The 19962-nt window shown below is 36.3% G+C and overlaps 1 protein-coding gene across 4 annotated transcripts in view; it reads right to left on the bottom strand.

Moving 5' to 3' along the window:
- Positions 1-19962, bottom strand: part of METTL15 (methyltransferase like 15) — a 75289-nt gene that overhangs the window by 6070 nt on the left and 49257 nt on the right. For all 4 annotated transcript variants that reach the window (XM_015863454.2, XM_015863452.2, XM_015863451.2 and 1 more), the window contains exons 4-5: positions 6388-6579; positions 3755-3933 (exon numbers count right to left, since the gene is read on the bottom strand). In XM_015863454.2, coding sequence (XP_015718940.1) covers positions 3755-3933; positions 6388-6579 — 371 coding nt within the window. The remainder of the gene's footprint in view (positions 1-3754; positions 3934-6387; positions 6580-19962) is intronic.

Here is a 19962-nt window from a genome sequence, read left to right as displayed (position 1 = left end):
TCTGAAATTCAGGCAATATTACAAATTCCAAACTGATGAAGTCTATAAACGTGGTTCACTCTGAATGAGATTGGCTTTAACTATCAAAGTTTTTTAAACCATTCAGGTTTCTCTAATAACTCGTCATTAACTCCTTTCAAGTTAAGTCCTAAGGACTATAAAAATCTCAAAACGACACAATAGTAGATCACACATCTAGGTGTCATTACAAAAAAGAAAAAAGACCGACTCTGGAAACAAAAATATAACAAATTGTATTACTCACTAGAAACAAAAATTTAGAGTAGTATAGAAAAAAAACACATTAAAATTATCACCTAAAAGTTTCACAATTTCTAACCAGTTTTCCCACCTATCCAGTTAATTCTACACACCCAAAACAGAATTCAAGAAGCTTCAGCAACTGCCATCAGAAATGTTTCTTAGTTGACTTCCACATATATATTTGCACAAAAATTGTAAGCAGAAGAGGTGAACTGCTGGAGAAAGAGATGATGTTTACATCAGTGATAAAAAAAATAACTCACAAACAATTCCTCTTTTTTCCCTATGTAAATTCTAGACCCCATAGATTACTCAGCTGACCCCTTATCTAAATGGATCAAAACCTTTTACAAGTACTTTTTTTTTTCCCCCCCTTTTCTTTCTTTTTGGTAGGATCATATTCAATGGCACAGTACGTAGAAAGACAACTTCCAGGCTCTATACAAAGAGTTAGGAGGACTTGTTTTCTTCAATTGCAACAAAAAACTGCATTGATACCTGGGCTAGCCTCAAGCTGTCATAAGCAAACTCGATATACAAATCTATTTATGATTATTTGAAGCTGTACCTTGACATTCTAACTTGCCAATACAAACTTTAAAAATGTCTGATTGTCATGTCACTGTTATGGAGGTGGGTGCTGTTTTTTTCTGTCTTTTTTCCCCAATTATATCTTTCAAATTTATATCCCAATCAATTAGTAACAGCAATATATCCTCTATTACTTTCTGTTTATTGGGTAGACCAGACTAGCACTTGCCTTTTCCAGTTTCCGTCTAGTACAAATCTAACTTGAATTCATTGGGATTAACTTAGTAGCCAGAACTTTACACAGAGTTTGGAGTTTCGGAAAATCTGAAGTCATACTCAATAATCACATGTAAAAAAAAAAATAAATAGGGACTATATATGACTATATATCAGGTATTCAAATCAACAAAGAGATGCATGGAAATAACCAGTCTCACTGACAACATTTTTTGCTTGTATCCTCGTTTCTTTATCAAGCAGATAATGTTTTTGTACTGGAGAGAAAATTGTGCTCTGATAGAATCTGGAAAATTTAGAAGATGAGATTTTACTACTATAATGATTTAATTGCTTATTTCTAAGGACTTGGCATTTAACTAATAAGTCATAGAGCTTAATCCACTTAAACCCTTAACTAGTCAAGGTTTTCATATTTGAGCTACAAGACGATTCTACAGCTGTAATCTCTGGTTCTTTAGTTATTGTTTACCTTAACTTCACAGATATCATTATGCAGAAGAACTGATTATCAATTAAGCTGTTAAACTTACCAGAAGCTTCCTTAATGTATACTCAGTTCAAAAATCTAGTAAGGATTTACCCTTGATCTCCTCTATTGGAGAAAACAAATCAAAATTGTAAAAATTTCTACCCAAACAGGGATTAATGCAGTGGCCCTAAAACTGTTTTAACTACTTACATACTCAACAGTAAGTCCAAAACACTTATTAACTGTCTCAGCAGAAAAATGCTGAATTAATTTTCCTTGGCAGGCACAGTAAAAAACGCCTTCCTGATTTCACATACGAAGCAGCTCTTCAAACATATTAGAGTTTAATGTGAGAAATAGAAAAACCCTATCACTGAGGCAGAGAGTGACAATTATGTCACAAGTCACATGCAATCCATTAAACATAAAGGGATCACAGAATGGTCAAATTTGAATCAAGGCTAACCCTCCCACTGCTTCAAGCAAAATCACCTAGAAAACATTGACCAGGATCACATCCAGGCAGGTTTTGAGTATCTCCAGAGAAGGAGACTCCACAACTTTTCTGAGCAGCTTGTTCCAGTGCTCCGTCACCCTCACAGTGAAGAAGATATTCTCGCATGCAGACAAAACTTCCTGTGTTTTAGCTTGCGCCTGTTCTCTCTTGTCCTGTTGCCAGGCACCACGGAAAATAGACTGGTCCTTACCATGGTACACTCTCTTAAAACATATTTATGCATTTCTAAGAGTCCCTCTTCAGACTTGTCCAGGATCAACAAGCTCAGCTCTCTCAGCCTTTCCTCATAAGGATGATGCTACAGGTCCCCAACTATCTTTGCTGCCCTCCAGTAGTTCCCTGTCTTGTTTGAACTTGGGAGCCCAGAATTGGAGACAGTACTCTAGATGCAGCCTCACCAGGGCAGAGTTGAGGAGGAAAATTACCTCAGCCTGTTGTTGCGCTACTCTTCCTAATGCACCCCAGGACCCCATTGGCCTTCTTGGCCACAAGGGCAGACTGCTGGCTCATGGTCTGCCCACCTTCCACCTGGACCCCCAGGTTCTTCTTTGCAGGGCTGCTTTCCAGTAAGTCAGCCCTCATACTGCACTGGTGTGCATGCAGTTATTCCCTCCTATATGCAGGACCCTGAGCTTGACCTTGCTGAACTTCATGATGGTTTTGTCTGCATATTTCTTCAAGGACTCTTTGAATGCAAGCGTAGTCCTCTGGTGTGTCTGCCAGTCTACCCAATTTTCTATCATCAGCAAACTAAAGGGTGCACTCTATGCTTTTACCCAGGTCACTGATAAGGTGAACAAGAATGGCCCCAGTACAGATCCCGGCAGACATCACTAGCTGGAGTCCTCCAATCAGATCCAGTGTTGTTGATAATAATATTCTGAGACACGCCATTCAATCAGTTCTTAATCCATCTTGCTGTCATCATTTTTTTCAAGTCTTCACAGTACAGACGGAGCTTTTAATTTAGTAATGAATGGCATTACATTTTAAAGTTCTAAATTTGGTTGTCAAGACTTTATAGCTATTAGTGACCAGACCCAGTAATTTTCAATTCTTGGTTAAATAAAAAGTCCCAAAAATAAACACTACAATGTTAAGGTACAGTATTTCTATCACACATTTTTCCTTGGAAACTTTGACTCAAGAACACAAACGTGAAGGTTTTAAATGTGAGCACAGCTGCCTAACTACATTTTGTTCATGTTGTTTACAGTTAAGAGCAGGTAAGATGAAGTGTTTCAATAGGGGCTTCAGGCTGCTCTAGTTGGCATTCACAAGATGAAGCAAGCTACGTGTTGCTTTACTTTTTGCTTCTTTGTTCTTTAAGCAGAGAGAACAAATCTAATTTCATTCATAATTGGAAACTGCCATCATACTTCTCTTCAAAATATTAAAATGAAGAAATTTAAAACTAAGAGATGCATATGACGTATCTGATATTTGAATGCTTACCAATAGCTAGGACAAAAAATTCCCTAGGCTGCTGTCATTCTGTGTTTTAAGTTGGTAGGCAAAATGATAAATCACTTCATGTAAAATCTATTATTAAACTAATCGGCAAAATACAGTATAACAAGTGGGAACTTGCAGGGGAAAAAAGAGAACTGACATCAGAGCAGAACAGGCAGGATCAGATCCTGCATGATTTCAAGTACAAATAGATCCCTCTGGGACTTTGGGGATTAATATTTTTTCCTCTTTCAGCCACTGTGAAGAATTAATGAGGGTACCTGCAACAATGCTTGCAAGCTGCTGAGTTCTGGTGATGGGATATATGCTGCGTGCCTGAACGATGGCTGAAGCGATTTTCTTGGCGTGCTTCTCCTCCCCGTATGTTCTCAGGATGGACGCAAGTGCCTGTTGATCTAAAGCATTCACAACATCAGCAGCAGTGGGCATGTCAGGGTACCTACGCACAAGAAGAGCCAATTAGTTCACTGACGTCAGTTTTCATTGACAAGAGGTGAAGCTTCATAGCTTTGAGACAAAGTCAAACACACACAGTGTATACAAGTGCCTTTGAGGTTTTCAAGTAAGAGACTGCAAACCAGTGAAAATGTACTTCTTGCTACTTTAAGTGGAGTTTCTTCCTCAGTATCAATTATAACAGCTGAAACTTCCAAATCTGATCATAAACTATGTCTAATGAGCTGGCAATGATAAATACAGTTTAGTATCATGCTAAATTGGAAGTGTGACTGTTCCTATTTTGACAGCTTTAGAATGTAAACATGCCCCTTACAGGTTCATTTTTGTTACCTCGCAACATACATTGTTTTTTATTCAGAACTGATCTCAAGGATCTTTTCTTTCCACATCTCCTGCTATGAAAACAATTGCCTATGAAAATCATTCAACTTTATGGTTCATTAAGAGGCATAAAAATGTATATCCACATATTGCTTTTGAGACAATACAAGTGATCCCATATTAAATGAAAGGAATTACTACAATTGAAAGGGTCTAAGTCATACATATGTATTTCTTCTTAATCTGCTCCACTTCACTATTGAAACAGCTCAAAATATTAACTGTTCATCATCTAAGGATTAACTAAAGTGAAAACATGCAAACTACTCAATAAATTCTCTCCTGCAAAAACAAAAGCATGCTGAATATTTTTCAGGCATTCATTACTACCATGCAGAATCTTAAAAAAAAAAAGATAACAAAACTTAGATATCAGAAGCAAGGTGTATCATAGCAACAACTGTAGCAGAAGGCTTTTGTTATGCCACAGGTAGCCTCTGTTCTTATATACCGTTACACATATGTATCCTCATGATGCAAATACAAGTCTGAAGCTTAGACTCCTGAAATCAGAGGGCTGGATCCCAGCAGAATCACGTGAGATTTTTACACAAAAAACCAAAAATAGAGAAAATAGAGCATCAAGAAATTTGCAGTGTTTAGCCTTAATGTTAATGTAAGAGAACAACTGCTTAGAAACAGAGGTTTCCCATAGGCTCTATGTGAGCAACGAAAGACCAAATTACATTTCTTAAGACTACACGTTCATCAAAACATGAGGCAAATAAATTTTCATACTCCTAGTAGTAATATATTATGCAATTACTGCCACCATCTATGCAACACAGATCTCTGTCATTTACCCATAAAAAGCATAACACGACAGGAATATATATTAGGTCATTTGAAGACAAAAACCGCTGTGTAAGGGTAATTTCATGCTCCTGAGTGAACTCAGCACTAATACTGATTACTTTAAATATAGGTGATTCATTTTGTAATTGTTAATTTAACAAATAAACCTGATATGCCTCCTCCTGCACAATACAAAATAAAACCAGCAAGGCTGCTAAGGAAAGTGCCATAGCAAAACATAATGCAACTTAACAGATCTTAACTGTTGGATATTACTAATAGGATACATATATTTTTAGGACTTATTTTAAGGTTGATTTTACAGAGAAGTAAATGGGTAAGGCAGCCATTGCAGAAAGGAGGGAGGAACATAATTTGGCCTAGTGATCATTCCATGAAAAGCAAGTGTAGAAAAAAAAAGGAAAGGGTATGCAGTAATTAACTGTGAGCCTGCAGTCCGAGGAACAGCACAAATAACATGGAAAACAGGCCTCATGTCATGTTGGGTTTTGTTTTTTGACCAATGACAGGACAAGGAGCAATGGGCAGAACTCGAACACGAAGTTCCATCTGAACATGAGAAAACTTCTAACTTTGAGGGTGACAGAGCACTAGAAAAGGCCGCCCAGAGGGGCTGTGGGGTTTCCTTCTCTGGAGATATTAAAAACCCTCCTAGATGCTTTCCTGTGTAACCTACTGTAGGGAACCAGCTTTAGCAGGTGGTCGGACTCAATGATCTCCAGAAGTCCTGTTGAACCCCTACAATTCTGTGCTTCTACACAAGCCTCCAATCTTCCTCGTGGAACGCACTACAGGAAAAAGATCCTAGAAATACATCTCTGAACTCTGGCTAACTCAGACTCAGTGTCCTGTCAACATAACCATATTTGGCATCTTCTTTTGCTTTCCATAATATTATCACAATCTTTAAGCCTTACAGTAAAGCTTGTCCCTGCAACTGTATACCACACACACCAAAAAAGTAAGATTTGAATGGTGAGAATGGTGTAGTTCAAAAAAATGTTACTAGATTACATACCACTGGAACATTCCTATTATTCTATAAAAGAAAGGAACATGCCTGGATTCTAATTACTGAAAATTTAAAAAGGTTTTGTAGCAAAAGATAGACAGTAAATTTGAGCAAAATTAGGTATGGTTTTATCATGTGAATTCTTCACTTTAAAAGGAAATGAGATATACAGTGTTACTGAGCACACAGTTGAATTCCAAGGATAAGTATTACATTAACAAATACCTGTCACAATCCATCCTCATGTCCAAAGGTCCATCCTTCTGCAGGGAAAAACCTCTTTCAGGAGTATCAAATTGCATAGAAGAACATCCAACATCCAAGAGAACTCCATCTAGAGTTCCAGGCTCAACTCCTGATGAGATTAACAAAGCCTCTGACTGGCTAAACTGTCCTAGAAGAGCTTGAATCTGTTTCCTGTAAGAAAATCACAAATACAAACCCTCAGTTTTAACAGTACAGTGTTTTCACCTAATATAGAAGGAACAAGCTGGTAATGCTCACTTGTCTCTGAAGTAATAGTGTTATTCCCAAAGTAACAATTTAGGTATTTTTCATGTGCCAGCATGCAAAACTGATCCTACTCACTCATCGGTGGTTATTAAGCTTGTCTTTATTTCCTTCCTGCTTAATCTCAAAGCGCCCAAAACGCTCACAACAAATCAGAAGCCTGATAAAATTTCATTTTCCAGTATGGAAGAACTCAGTGTCATCTTTCATATCCAATGCGAATTCTCTGACCACTACAGCATTCCTTATTCTGGGCACGACTCCTAGTTATGGGACGCCAAAATGCAGAAAAGAAACAAATGGTTCTCAGACCTAGAGAAAAGCAGGTGATATGGAATACGACGGCCCAGTCTTGTGGCTAATACTCCTCTATCAGGAAAAAAAGTCCTTAATTCTTCCCAGGGGACAAATACTTGTTTTTATGGTAGTTGTCAATTTAAAAATAATTGGGCAAAATTAGTTGCACTGGATCACAAACAAATAAAAGGTAACAGAGTTGCTTTGATTTAGGCACCTAAATAGTGTGGAGAATAATTTTATACGCTTTTTTGTGCCTTGTACTTCTTTTTCTTGCCTTAAGGAGATTCTTGCTCAAGATTTCTCTGCTGGAGAACAAAAATGGCACAGTAAGGGAAAAGAACATCTCTGACATGCCCAGCTCTCTCTTGGCATCTAAATTTTGAAATCTTTTAATCAGTAACTGCAAACAATCAAAGAAACAAAGAGAAAACAGTACATTTCATTACCTGAAAAGAAACCACTACCTCTACATCAGAGCTCTGATATTGGCTGGATAAGTGCTCCTCAGTCTCAAACTGCTACAAGATAGTCAAATTAACTCACAACTTACATGGGCAGTGGTGTGTGGATGGCACAGTCCCAAAAGGACAATGCTTGTATGAATTCTGAGAAGTCAACATTATAAACATTTTGGAAAAAAGAAAGAACAAAACTAAAAAAACCTACATCCTCCCCCCAAAACAACTGCAGCCAAACTTTTTCTAAACATCAGCTGAAATCTAATCCACTTTTCAGGTGAGTTTAACATAAACACAAACTGGCATTATTTCTATTCAGTTGACTCCAGAGACCACAGTTTTCAAAGAGCTCACAAACAGGAGGGAAATCAACTACTTTTTGTGTCCATCCAATTAGAGTGAGGAAAAAAAAAATAAACGCTCCACTCAGAAGAAGATGCTATAAATACATAACCATATGAAAGAACATTTAGGTATATAATGGTATCCTCATTAGAGCAGAATGAATCTACTGAACATAGCTCAAAAACTGGGAAATGCCTGGAAAGAACAGATTTCACAAGGGATATCAAATTCACACATACACACTTCAGAATTGAGTACTGTCCAGCATGTAATTAAATACAACTATTCAGTCTAATGAGAGCTGAATTCCTGAAAAGTACAATGATCTACTTAACACATTTAGCTTAATTTAAACTAAATAGTTGTAGGTTTGACATTACGTTTCCTTTCAATATGAAAGGAATTTTTTTTTAAAAAGAAACTCTCCACCACCTTGTCCAACCCAGCAGTGTTTCTTTAAAGAAACCATTTATGTTAAACCTTTGTGATTAGGAAAAGGGAAATGAATGTGCAAATTTGATGTAAGTTGAAATTTACTGTTTGGAGAAAGATGTTTCAAATAGAAAGTGTCCTGGAGTTCACAAATAAAGATTAAAAAAGAATTAGATGGACATCTGGATGTCAGCCTTTCAGTTGTGAGAAAATAGAGCCTATGTATATACTTGTGTGTTACATGATTAATTTTACACCACTGGTAGAGTCAGGTGTCTTGGTGAATATAAATCTTTAATAAAAGCAGGTGCATTTTGTGAGATTAAAACTAGATTAAAATCTTCTGTTCTTTGAATTGTTTATTCGTGAGTCAGAAGAAACAACTTCAAGCACCTTGGTTATCTCAAAATATTTTAATTAATCAAATCAAATATATGGCTGTGAGTGATCATTTATTAACTTATCAAAACAAATACAGATGTTGACCTTTTTCATTTTACAGAATGGTAACTATGATGGAATGATGGTAATGTTGACAAGGACTTACCTATTAGATCATGCGAATCCCAGTCTTTAAGCTTGCCCGGGTCACAATGAGTTAAGAGTATTTCTCTTGAGTAGCACATAAGGTATGTGATATAGTTAATGTGTGTAAGTAACAAAACATCTTTTTTTAATTAAAACATAAAAAAGAGGGTAATAAAACCATAGAACTAGCAGGTTGGACACGTATGCGTTAGATGATGAGTATGACATTTACCAAGGAAAAATGTTTCACCAAGCACTCAGAAGCATTTATTAAAACACAATAAACTCTTCCCGTCTACTATTCTTCATACCTCCATCTAAATACTAATGGTATGAAGTGCACAAGATCTTCTTGAGAAAATATTTCAATTCTTTCTGCCCTCAGGTTTTTGTTTACATTGCTGTAAAACAGCCTCAAATAAACAAACTGACAATAAAAACTGCGTACACTACTCCACAAAGGAGTATGTTGTACAGTTACAGGTCATTGGCTTTTCTCATGAATAGGGAAATTCTTCATGCTTTCTTTTTTGGTAGTCCGATGTTTCAAAACCACTTGCCTCTTGCTCAAGAGAAAAATGTTAAACATGGCACACGAACACCATCACTCAACATACTCAGACTATTTCAGAAACCTAAAAACACTATGAATAGCTTGTAGCCCAAACCCATGAATAAAAAAATGAGATGCAAAAGGTGAAACACCAACTTAAATGTATTTAGAAAGAAAAGACAGCAAGGCAATGGCGTAAGGATGTAAAATCAGACAACAATCATCATATTTTTAACACCCATTTGGCTTGCCTTTTTCTTTTGGTTTTTCTAAGTTTTACTGAACTTCCAACTGTTGCTATCAAGCAACTTGTAACTTCTCAAATTATTCAAAATACACACTCTCTGTTCCTTAATTCTGACATTCTCCAGGGAAAAAAGTATTCCCCAAGAATGTAAAGGAACATTGGGCACACACGGATGACATAAGTTAATTTCACCTGCTACAGAGGTTCTTGGGGCCCTAATAGATTGTATTGTAAAACAATCTCAAGAGCCTTCAGGCTTCTGGTAATGTCTGTAGTAGTTCAAAAATAAGTCATGACCTCAAGTTCAAGACCCTTCAACTCAGGTCATAACACAGCGTTTAATTGTATTATACTATGACACAGAGTACAGGATTACTGACAGAAAGCACTTGGATCAATACTTCTCGATTATATGGAAGAGTTAAACGAGAAAGAGAGAAGAGCTCAAAGTCTAATGCATTTCAGGCTCTTCTGCTTTCAGTTAACGTGATATAATGCTCCACAAAAATATTTCACTTATTTCCCTCAGCTGAGAAGGATGCACACACACAAAAAATAGTGAAACGTGAATACAACTTCTACAAAATGAACAGAGAAAAATCTTTTCCCTTCCCTAGTTACTGTGTTGCCACAGAGGTTTCTGTGACATCAATCACAAGTAATTTCACAGAAAACTATGATTATGCTTTCACGGCACTTCAGTATTTTTACACACATATAATGATAGTTGCTCTTGATCCTCTCACCATTGCTACTCTTATAAATTCTAGGTATGAATAGATACAATGTCAGAAAGTGATGATCCCTTGTCCGTAATGAAAACTACCCTCCACTCAACCAGAGTAAATGGTTCCTTTGAGAGAGCTGAAAAAAAAAGTGTAGCTAATTCTTGCCAAAGCCATCAAATAAGGGGACCAGACTGGTGCACTGTTTTGATTCAGTGACTCCACTGAGACTGCCAGAAGGGGTGCCAATTAGTAACAGCTGTAATTAGGATATTGGTACAGGCCTGGTTTGATAGCACTGACTCACTTCACCTAGGTCACGTAACAGCTGTCAGACAACTGCCACTTCCACTCACTGCTGCTCTGAGCCAGAAACATCTACAAGACAAAGTATACTATTTGTAAATCCCTGGAACTTTCAACATCCTATGTAGAAATTGTTATGAACATTACTCAGCCTCAGTGCAACTATCCTCTCTGTATATGTTTTTGTATACTGTGGGAAAAGCCCATATATCTGTCTGAGAACAAACAGACCAGTCTAGGTTGGGTTTTGTGCTACAAAAGTACAATACCCAATAACCAAATCCCAAACGCCGATTAACCTGAAAATGGGAAGATATATAAATGAAAAGCAGTTCCCAGAAATAAATTCATGTTTTCAAATTTAAGAATCAAAATCACAATTTTATGTGGCATGTAGAAATAGAAATAACCCGTGACATAAGTATTCAAGAGTTGGTGAACATTTAAGTACCAAGTGCTCCCACTTAATGTTTGGGAAAATTTAAAGGTATGCATATGTTCTAGAAGTTAAATACTTTTTTCTGCATAACTTAAAGTCATCACAAAGAATGCAAACAGGAAAACCTCATTTCCCATTAACGTGTAGAACACTCACCATCTTACATTGCCAAAACCAGCATACCAACGATGATACACATTCTTTTCTCTCCTCTTATCAATTGTCCTTTTTTTTTGTAACACAGCCTCCTACTCAATCCATTATGAAACTAGTTATTTCTGGCTTTAATCATCCTCCTGTAGCTTGCAACAAAACTCCCTCCCCTTATCCACCCAACGGACTCCATAAAAGGAGGCTTCTTTGATTCCTCACACCTCATCCAAGTACCAAAAATTGGATATAACGTCCTCACAGACATACCTGTATGAAATTTCAGGATGCCCGGAAGCTGACTGCTCATCATTTTAGGACAGAAAGTATCCATTCCTTTATTATGTACATTAACAAATTGTCAGTGAAAAATACTGTTTGATATTGAAGCTGTAAATGCAGTTTTAATTAAAGGAAAATAGTTAATCAAAAGCACACAGATCAACACTGATTCCCACTGAATACATCAGAAATCTTAAGATATCTGAAATCTTTTGTAAGTTACTCATCACAGAATCGTAGGGACTGGAAGTCCAACCACCTGCTCAAGTGGGTTCCATACAGTAGGTTACAAATGAAAACATCAAGGGGGATTTTCACTATCTCCATGAGAAGACTTTGCAGCCTCTCTAGTCAGTCTGTTCCAGTACTCTGTCACCCTCAAAGTCAGGAAGCTCTTTCTCACATCCAGATGGAACTTTCTGTATCCCTCTTTCTGCCCATTGCCCCTTGACTTGTTGCTGAGCACCGCCTGGCCCCCATTCACTTGACTCCTGCCCATTAGATATTTGCAAGCAGTGATCAGATCTGCCCCCCTTAGTCATCTCTTCTCCAGGCTGAACAGCCCCAGGTCTCCCAGCTTTTCATCAAAACAGAGATGCTCCAGGTTCCTGATCAACTCAGTAGCCCATTAATGGACTCTCTCCAGAAGTTCCCCATCTTTCCTGAAAGTTTCTCTTTGGCTAATTTACAGAGTAAGGAGGGGATTTATTTCTGGGAAGACTCAAGAATACTACAATAAGGCAAATGATTCTGAGAGTAAACATCAAAATTCGCAGCTAGGCAGAATTAATACCTTTGTATATAATGAGTAACATTTTGTTTTGTGTAACAGCTTTACTAATAATATTAATATAATAATATTAATATTATTAATATAATATTAATAAATGCAAAATATATAATACACTGTCATCATTCAGACGTGCCAAGGAAGCCAAGCTACTGGAACTGTTTGCCTTTCACCTGTGGGACCTGTCAGTTTGAAGAATAAAACACTGTCCCAACAGAAGAATCATAAATATTTTTCCGACTTCACAAAGCATTAGCTGGGGATTTTATTTTACAATGTATATGAGGTTACCTTTCATAGGAAATGGGCAGTCCAGTTCTACATGGTTTAATGGGCATGGTGTAAGAGCAGTGTAATACCTGTATAATTATTTTGGATCTACCAAATACTGTTGTGTCTCTCAGCTTTTCTGACATAGAGTTTAACTTTAAAGCTAATGAGTCTCCTTTATACAGCTAGCACTCTTTATATTGGTTATCATTCCCTCTCCTACTCACCTCACATAACCTCCCTGGCACAAATAATGAACAAGACAAAACACGAACATAAATTCTGAAACCACTGGCTGAGTAAAACAGTGAACCAGGTGTTCAAAATAGTTCAAAAATGCTCAGTTTCCATGACCAGAGAAATGAAAGATTAATTATTCAAGAAAAAACAAACTGCATAAACCACAGCTTTATGTTTTGGTTTGGATGTATAGTCTCTACTGATACAAGCATGCCTGGCTACGGCAGTTCAGAATACTTTCACAAGCACAACCACTATGGTTCCACTTTTGTTCAAGCAAAAGTGGCCAAGATAAGGCATAATTCTGAAACAAGGAAAGACTCACAAGAATGAAGAAAATTTCTATTTAACACCAAAATCCTGCAGAACATGGTAAGAAATAGTGGATATACATCTGCAGATATTAGAAACATAAGAGCTGTGCATATTAGTGGCGTGGTTGGTTTGTAAAATATGGCTACCCAGCTTCCAAGAGTATTCATTTATTAGCTGAACAAAAGGTTTTGCTTTCTGACTGTTACTTTCACGTAAAACAAACTTGGTTTGCAGAATGTATATTGATAATTTAAAAAGTGACATGCAATGAGCTGTCAAAAAGACTGCTTCTCCCTAATGCCCATGCAGTCAATTGCTATAAAATGACTCCTATTACAACTTCATTTACATATTGTAAGACCATTATAAAAACCACAGACATACAGAATCTCTTCTTCCTCCCTACTAAACCAAACCGTAAATGTAACTTTGGTTATATTTCATTTAGCTAGCAAAGCAAATTTACACAATGCTTTTCCACATCATGAATTCTGGCATTCTGAAGTGCTCTAGTCACAGAGAGAGCCTGCTAAAGATTGTACATAATAGTTGCTTTGACAGACCTGCTGCCACTAATACTTGGAATATATTTGCATAGCCTTTGCCTTGTTAACAAAATACAAGTCTAGATCTTGAGACTCAGTTGTAAAACTATGGCATAATGAATGGAAAAGCAATCTGAACCACAGAAGCTTTTTATTTTTTTCTTACTTATCCAGCAGCCAACAGTATTGGAGAAGGCTGATACAACCCTAAATAGTTTTTATTTCCTTTGAAAACTATGTCTTTGACACCACATCTTAAACCCTAGAACAGTAAGAATGAGTAAACCTGATATCAAAAATTTATTGCAAATGAAACAAGTAACTCTTTCCTTCCTACATGTAATTCCTACTATGCAATCTCATATAAAAGCATGTTTGCATTCCTAAATTATTCCCAACAACCTCAACCTTTTCCCATTTCAAAAAATTCACATGAAGAACACAAACCTTAACAATAAAACTAGCTTGTTTAGGAACATTAGGTCTTGTGTTCTGAAGGCAATATTTAGTCAACTTCCACGTGGAATCTTACACGCAATTCTGTGTTAAACTTTAATTCTCTCCTGTCATATCTGAAACATTTTGTAATGAAAATCTCACAGTATTTAATTTTTAAACACTGCATCACTTGTGAATCAAAAATATCCACAGCTTAAGTGTAATAATGTAACTCAACAGCTGTACAAAGTCTGATTGTTTCAAGCAGCCAATATCCACACCTTAAGTTAAAAAAGTACCATAGGGAAGAACCAATGTGGAAACAATGTGATTGCAAGGGAATCAGCAACTGCTGCACAAATAGATACATACCATCATGAAACATGATTCTTAAAATACTACTTTGGTTATGCATTTTGAAGATAAGTTTCTATGGATCTAGAAAAGGATACATTAACTCAGTTAAATTGTTTCTAACCACAGCAGTAAAAAAACAAACAGGGAAAAATTGAATGAGTTGAACAGCTTAGCATGCAAAACTATGTCATAAAGTAACAGAAAAGAGAACTTGTATGAGCTGGAAGCTTATGACCATGAGGAAGAGGAAGGTGCAGTTGTATTTGACCATAAAATGAATACTATACTAGTGTGAATGTAACCATAAAAAGACAAAGATGTACAAGTCAAAATCATCTTTGTTAGAAAGATAAGCTGTAAGACTTCATCTGGAGTACTGAATGCTACTGTGGGAGCTTTAGTTAAAAGGGAACAACTCAAAGTAGAATTGGCACAGAGATAACTACAATGAATAAGAATTATTATCATGAGATGAAACAAAAAATACCCTAGTCTTGTTTTGAATACAAAAAATAAAGTCGACAATGGATGTTAATGTTCTCTTATTTTAAGCACCAGAGAGATATTAATAGATTAAAAAAAATAAATAGATATTAATCTACTATTAGTTAATTTCATTTAACTAAGAAGAAATTGAACAACTACTATAACCAGAAATTTCCAAAAGAAAAACCCTATCATGAAAAATTAGACTCTAGAATAGCTGATGTATATAGAACTCCTAATTATGTTCTGAGATAGAGCACACTGCAGGAGATTAAATTATGCAGTGGTTTGAAATACCAAGCAATTGGATTCAGTAATCTAGGAGTCTCTTACAGTACATTAATACTTCAACAGTTATTATAATTCTGCATTGTAAAGTTCATCCTTTTCTAGTTATTCTTCTCAAAGTGATGACCAGTCTTGCAAACCAAACATAACATAGACACTGACTGGAAACTTCTACTTTCTGATATCAAATCCCTAAAGACACTGCTTGCAGATAAGATGATTTACAGCTTTTCAAAATTCAGAAGACAAAGCAACTCCCAAAGCTTTTTCTTGCTACAAAAGGATGATTTGGATCCTGAGTCACCCACGTTTGACCATTACTGAAGGAAAACATCCATATCTATTACTTCAGTAAGAGATAAGATAGTTTGAAGGCATTAACTTATCGTGACATATAAGACAAGTTCAGCAATAACCAAGAATACCCTACACACACACACACACACACACACACAAAAACAACAAATACACAACAGCAAAACAACACCCAAAACAAAAAGCACCAAAACAAAAACCCTTTTAAGTCCAGTGGTTGTTTCTATATTTCTTTCCAATCAGAACACAGGAGGGCTGGCTGATCTATATAGAATAATTCAACCTAGAGTTTGATCGTTCATTATTTTGTACACTGTACTTTCTCCCTATTTATGAGTACTTTCCCATATGCTTTATGTGGTTGCTGATTGGATGGTTTGGTGAATTTTCTTTTGTATTTCTAGTTTTAGTAGAGGCTAAGTTGGTACAGGTAAAATAAGCACAGGTAATTTCCAAGTGAAATGGAATACCCCGTGACTGCTAGAAAATGCACAGTAACATGATCTTAGCAGGCTTCAGAAAACAAGCACAGTCCACTTTGTTTAAACAGCAGCTTTACAAAACTGGAATTATGCAAAAATCCTTTTCATACAAATGTTCAGACTGCTACAGAGAACTGTTTTCTAGAACCACAGAATCTCAGTACAGTTTGCTGTAAGACACCTCCAGAAGTGATCCAGTCCAGTTTCACACTCAGAGCAGGTTTGATCAGATGGGATTGCTCAGGGCCACATTCAGCTGAGCCTTGAACACCTCCAAAGGTAAAGATACCACAACCTCACCAAGCATGTTGCTCCATTACTACCACCCTCATGGCAGACTTCTCCCCCTTACACCTAATGAGAATTTCCTGCCTTTTAAACTCATGTCCCAGAAACTCTACAGGACTCAAGCTACATGGCAGCCCTTCAGGCAGGTGAAAAGCTTTAGCACACACTGCAGATAAAGCTGGTAAAGGAATATAAATTATTGAAGTCTTCAAGAACACTGTAGATCACTGATCCTGTTTTGTGAACACTGATGTGTTGGTTTTTTTTTAAAGTAACTTAAAGAAAATTAATACAAAGCAATCCTTAGTATCATTATTCCAATCATAATACATATGGTTTGACACATCCTCTAGAACACTGTTTGGTCCACTTTGTCAAACATGCAGCTAATAGAAGTAGTTCTGAATCATTTACATATATTTTTCAGGTAGGTTCTTTTCTTATATTTGTGTACTAATACTCATTTTTTGATGTTGGATTCTTGACAGCATATGAAATAATTGCTCATCATTACCCTGAGGACATGAAATAATTAAGACTCAAACTGTACAAGGTTTTACAAGTTGTATTTTTGTGTATTCTCAAAATAACTGATTTTTCACTTACATAGCTTAGCTTTGGTAAAGTTGGTAAGTGGAGCTTCATTGTTATCCACTTCCTACAACAGACTCTTAGCTGAAAATTTGTTGCCAAGTAGAATATTGAAAGAAGTTACTTTTTTCCCTATATTCATGTAGCATGGATCACATAAAGCACTTTGGACATCATACTGCTTTTGTCCTTAAAACCAATGAGTTAGTTGAGACACAGATTATTGTCACAGCATTACAGAAGATGCTGTTTGGTGAGAGAGTTCTACTAAATGGGGAGGTAAAACATGCACATTTTGTTACAATTATTTTACATCTCTCCTTTTATACAGTATCTAGGAAAGCAAGTTAAGACAAAACGTATTAAGTCAGAAAGTCAGTGGAGTCTTCTCAGCAGATTCTCTCAGTTTCTTCATTTCTTGTTTAGCTGATACCATCTCTTTATGGATCACTCGGATGAATACTGAGATCTTCTCTAAAGTTCAGTGAAAAGCAGAACAATATTCTGCACAATTAGTACATACAAGTACGCAGCTTCCTTTTGCTACTTAGCCTAACAAATTTTTGCAATAAATGGTCTTCTGAATGAAACAAGAAGGCTTCTGCTGATCTCAGGGACTTGAACCAAATTTCTCTCATAGACAGGAAGCTATTACACTAAGATCCTTCATCAGATCTGCATGTGTCTGGCAGCTATACGCCATTATTTTAGACAGGAGAAAAAATATCCTCTCAGACCATCATCTGATCATCTTCACTTACTGTATCATTTTCCCCCACTTACTGTACTGGGTTTGTAGCACATTATTTGCATTCCTAACAAAACATGAAGATGAGTACTTGAAATGTTCTAAGTACTAAGGGGCATTCAGATCTAGAGATTTGCCAGTAAAGAACGCAAAAGGAACTAAATACAGATGTCACCTTGAAAGAGCCTCAACTTCTGCTGTATTCACACCATGTGCTAACACAGACAAGTCTTACAAATACTTTAAACGCAGATCTGGGAAATCATATGAACACAAATTCCACCATGATACACACTCATGTTTCCAGGTAGCACCTGGCTCACTTAACAAAACACCTCAAAAAAAGGAGATGAGAAAAGGTACATCTTCAGCACTTGCTTCAAGTATTACTGAAAAACCAAAATATAAGAACCAAAAAAAGGCTACATAGGTATTTACTAAATAAAGCCTCTTGAAGCGTGTATTTTGACAAAGAGAATTATCTGTTTTTTACATGGACTCTAATACTGACTACAGAGCATACATAGTGCTATATGTTGACTATTCAACTGTACAATATACCAAACAAGGAAGTTATGAGCCAAACTTCTGTAGGGTGCAGAGAGTTTAAAAAACATCAACCCAGTTATTAGAAAATTTCTAGAGCCAAACTAGATGGGATAACCCAACAGGATTTTACAGGCACCAATCCCTGGCCTCAGACAAGTGAATCTTTACTATACTTATAAAACGGTAATGTATTTATTATCTTTTAGAGGTTCCAAGTGGCTCTGAGCTGGGATATACATATATAACAAAATTAGCATAATGCTGGGGGGGAAAAAAAGAATTTCATTATTCAACAAAATATCCTATATTACAATGTGATGCTGATAGGAAACAAAGATGAAATATTTCACAATATAATGAGAAGTCAGATAAACAAAATTAAGAGTCAATTATTCCATACTACACAGAACTAATTAGGTCTCACCTGAAGTATTTGGACAAGTTACAGATCCAGTGCTTTAAAAAAAAAAGGTAGCCAAACAAACTGAAAAAAATTCAGAGACCAGCACAAACGTGGTTAGAAATAATGACTCATATGGAAACATTCAGCGTTACGTTATGCTTTGTTTTGTTTTTCTTCTGGGATAAAAGAAAGCTGGAGGGGATCAGGATGCTTATCTCTGTAAGAAGTTGTTAAAAAGACGGCAGAATTCAATCATTCTGGATGCCAAGTGAGAACAAGTCAAGGAACATTTGACTAATTTGCTAGAAAAGCAACCATGATCTAGACATTGGGATCAATCCTTTATATGTAGAACTCACAAAATAACCAGGCCAGGTGATTTATGCAATTCCTATTATTTGCATAATAACTCCAAGAATAGGGAAGAATAGAATACTTAAGGAATTCCATCAATATATCTGATGTTGCTGTTTTAGATTAAGGAAATCAACCAGATAGTGTCTTGCCACTGTTTGAAACCTATGTTTTTAAAATTTATAATTTATTACCTCCAAATTCAGTTTTGGAAGTCACTCATGATTCAAGTTCATTAGTTTCTCTGTTTGCTTAGGAAACCTGCATTTCAATTTACAATTGGGAACACGACTGATGCAATTTCTTCTAAACCACCTTATAGTCTTTTCAGTCTTATTACCTGAGACTTCTGAGAGTTTTTTCACTCCAGACTTGTCCCTCTGTTTTAACAATGTAGGCAGAATAGATTCCATGGTGCCCTTATCTTCTACCCTTGCAGTCAAGATTCTCCCAGGTATTTCTAGGAGATCATGCAACCTATTCTTTTATACATTAATGAAGTGATACTTTGTGTTGATAAACTGGAATTTGGAAATATAGAAAATATTCTGCTCAGCTCTATTAGGTTGCATTAGACTCTCCCACCTTCAGTATCATGAATGTCAAGTCATGTTCAGCTGCTTTAGTAGACTTAAAATAAATATACAGAACCACCTCAGGAAACTTAATAGGCGCATGAGATAATTATTTCATCATTGTTAAAGAGCTGTTACATATAGAACCCATAGTTATTTAATTAACACAAAAAAAAAAAAAAAAATCACAATTCTGCTTCCTGAGAACCAAGTAATTATCACAAGACCTGAAAGATCCTTATTTCCCTACCTGTGGGCACATGAAGGGCCACAGAATTTTCTTAAAATCTTTGCTAGTGAAATAAAACAGGAAGTGCTACACAAGCCCATGTAAATGAAAACAGTGGCACAAAAATCTTTAACACATTCAAACGTAAGTATCTGCTTCCCATTTCAAATGAGAAATGGAAAACTTCAGCTCAAAGCTGGATCAGAAAATGGCCCACAAAAAAAAACCAAAAACAACACAAACAAAAAACAACCCATAAAGA

This window comes from Coturnix japonica, chromosome 5 (assembly GCF_001577835.2).
Source record: "Coturnix japonica isolate 7356 chromosome 5, Coturnix japonica 2.1, whole genome shotgun sequence".
NCBI classification, from domain to species: Eukaryota; Metazoa; Chordata; class Aves; order Galliformes; family Phasianidae; genus Coturnix; species Coturnix japonica.
The sequence above is the reverse complement of the archived record's forward strand: the minus strand, read 5'-3'. Positions and strand labels throughout refer to the sequence as shown.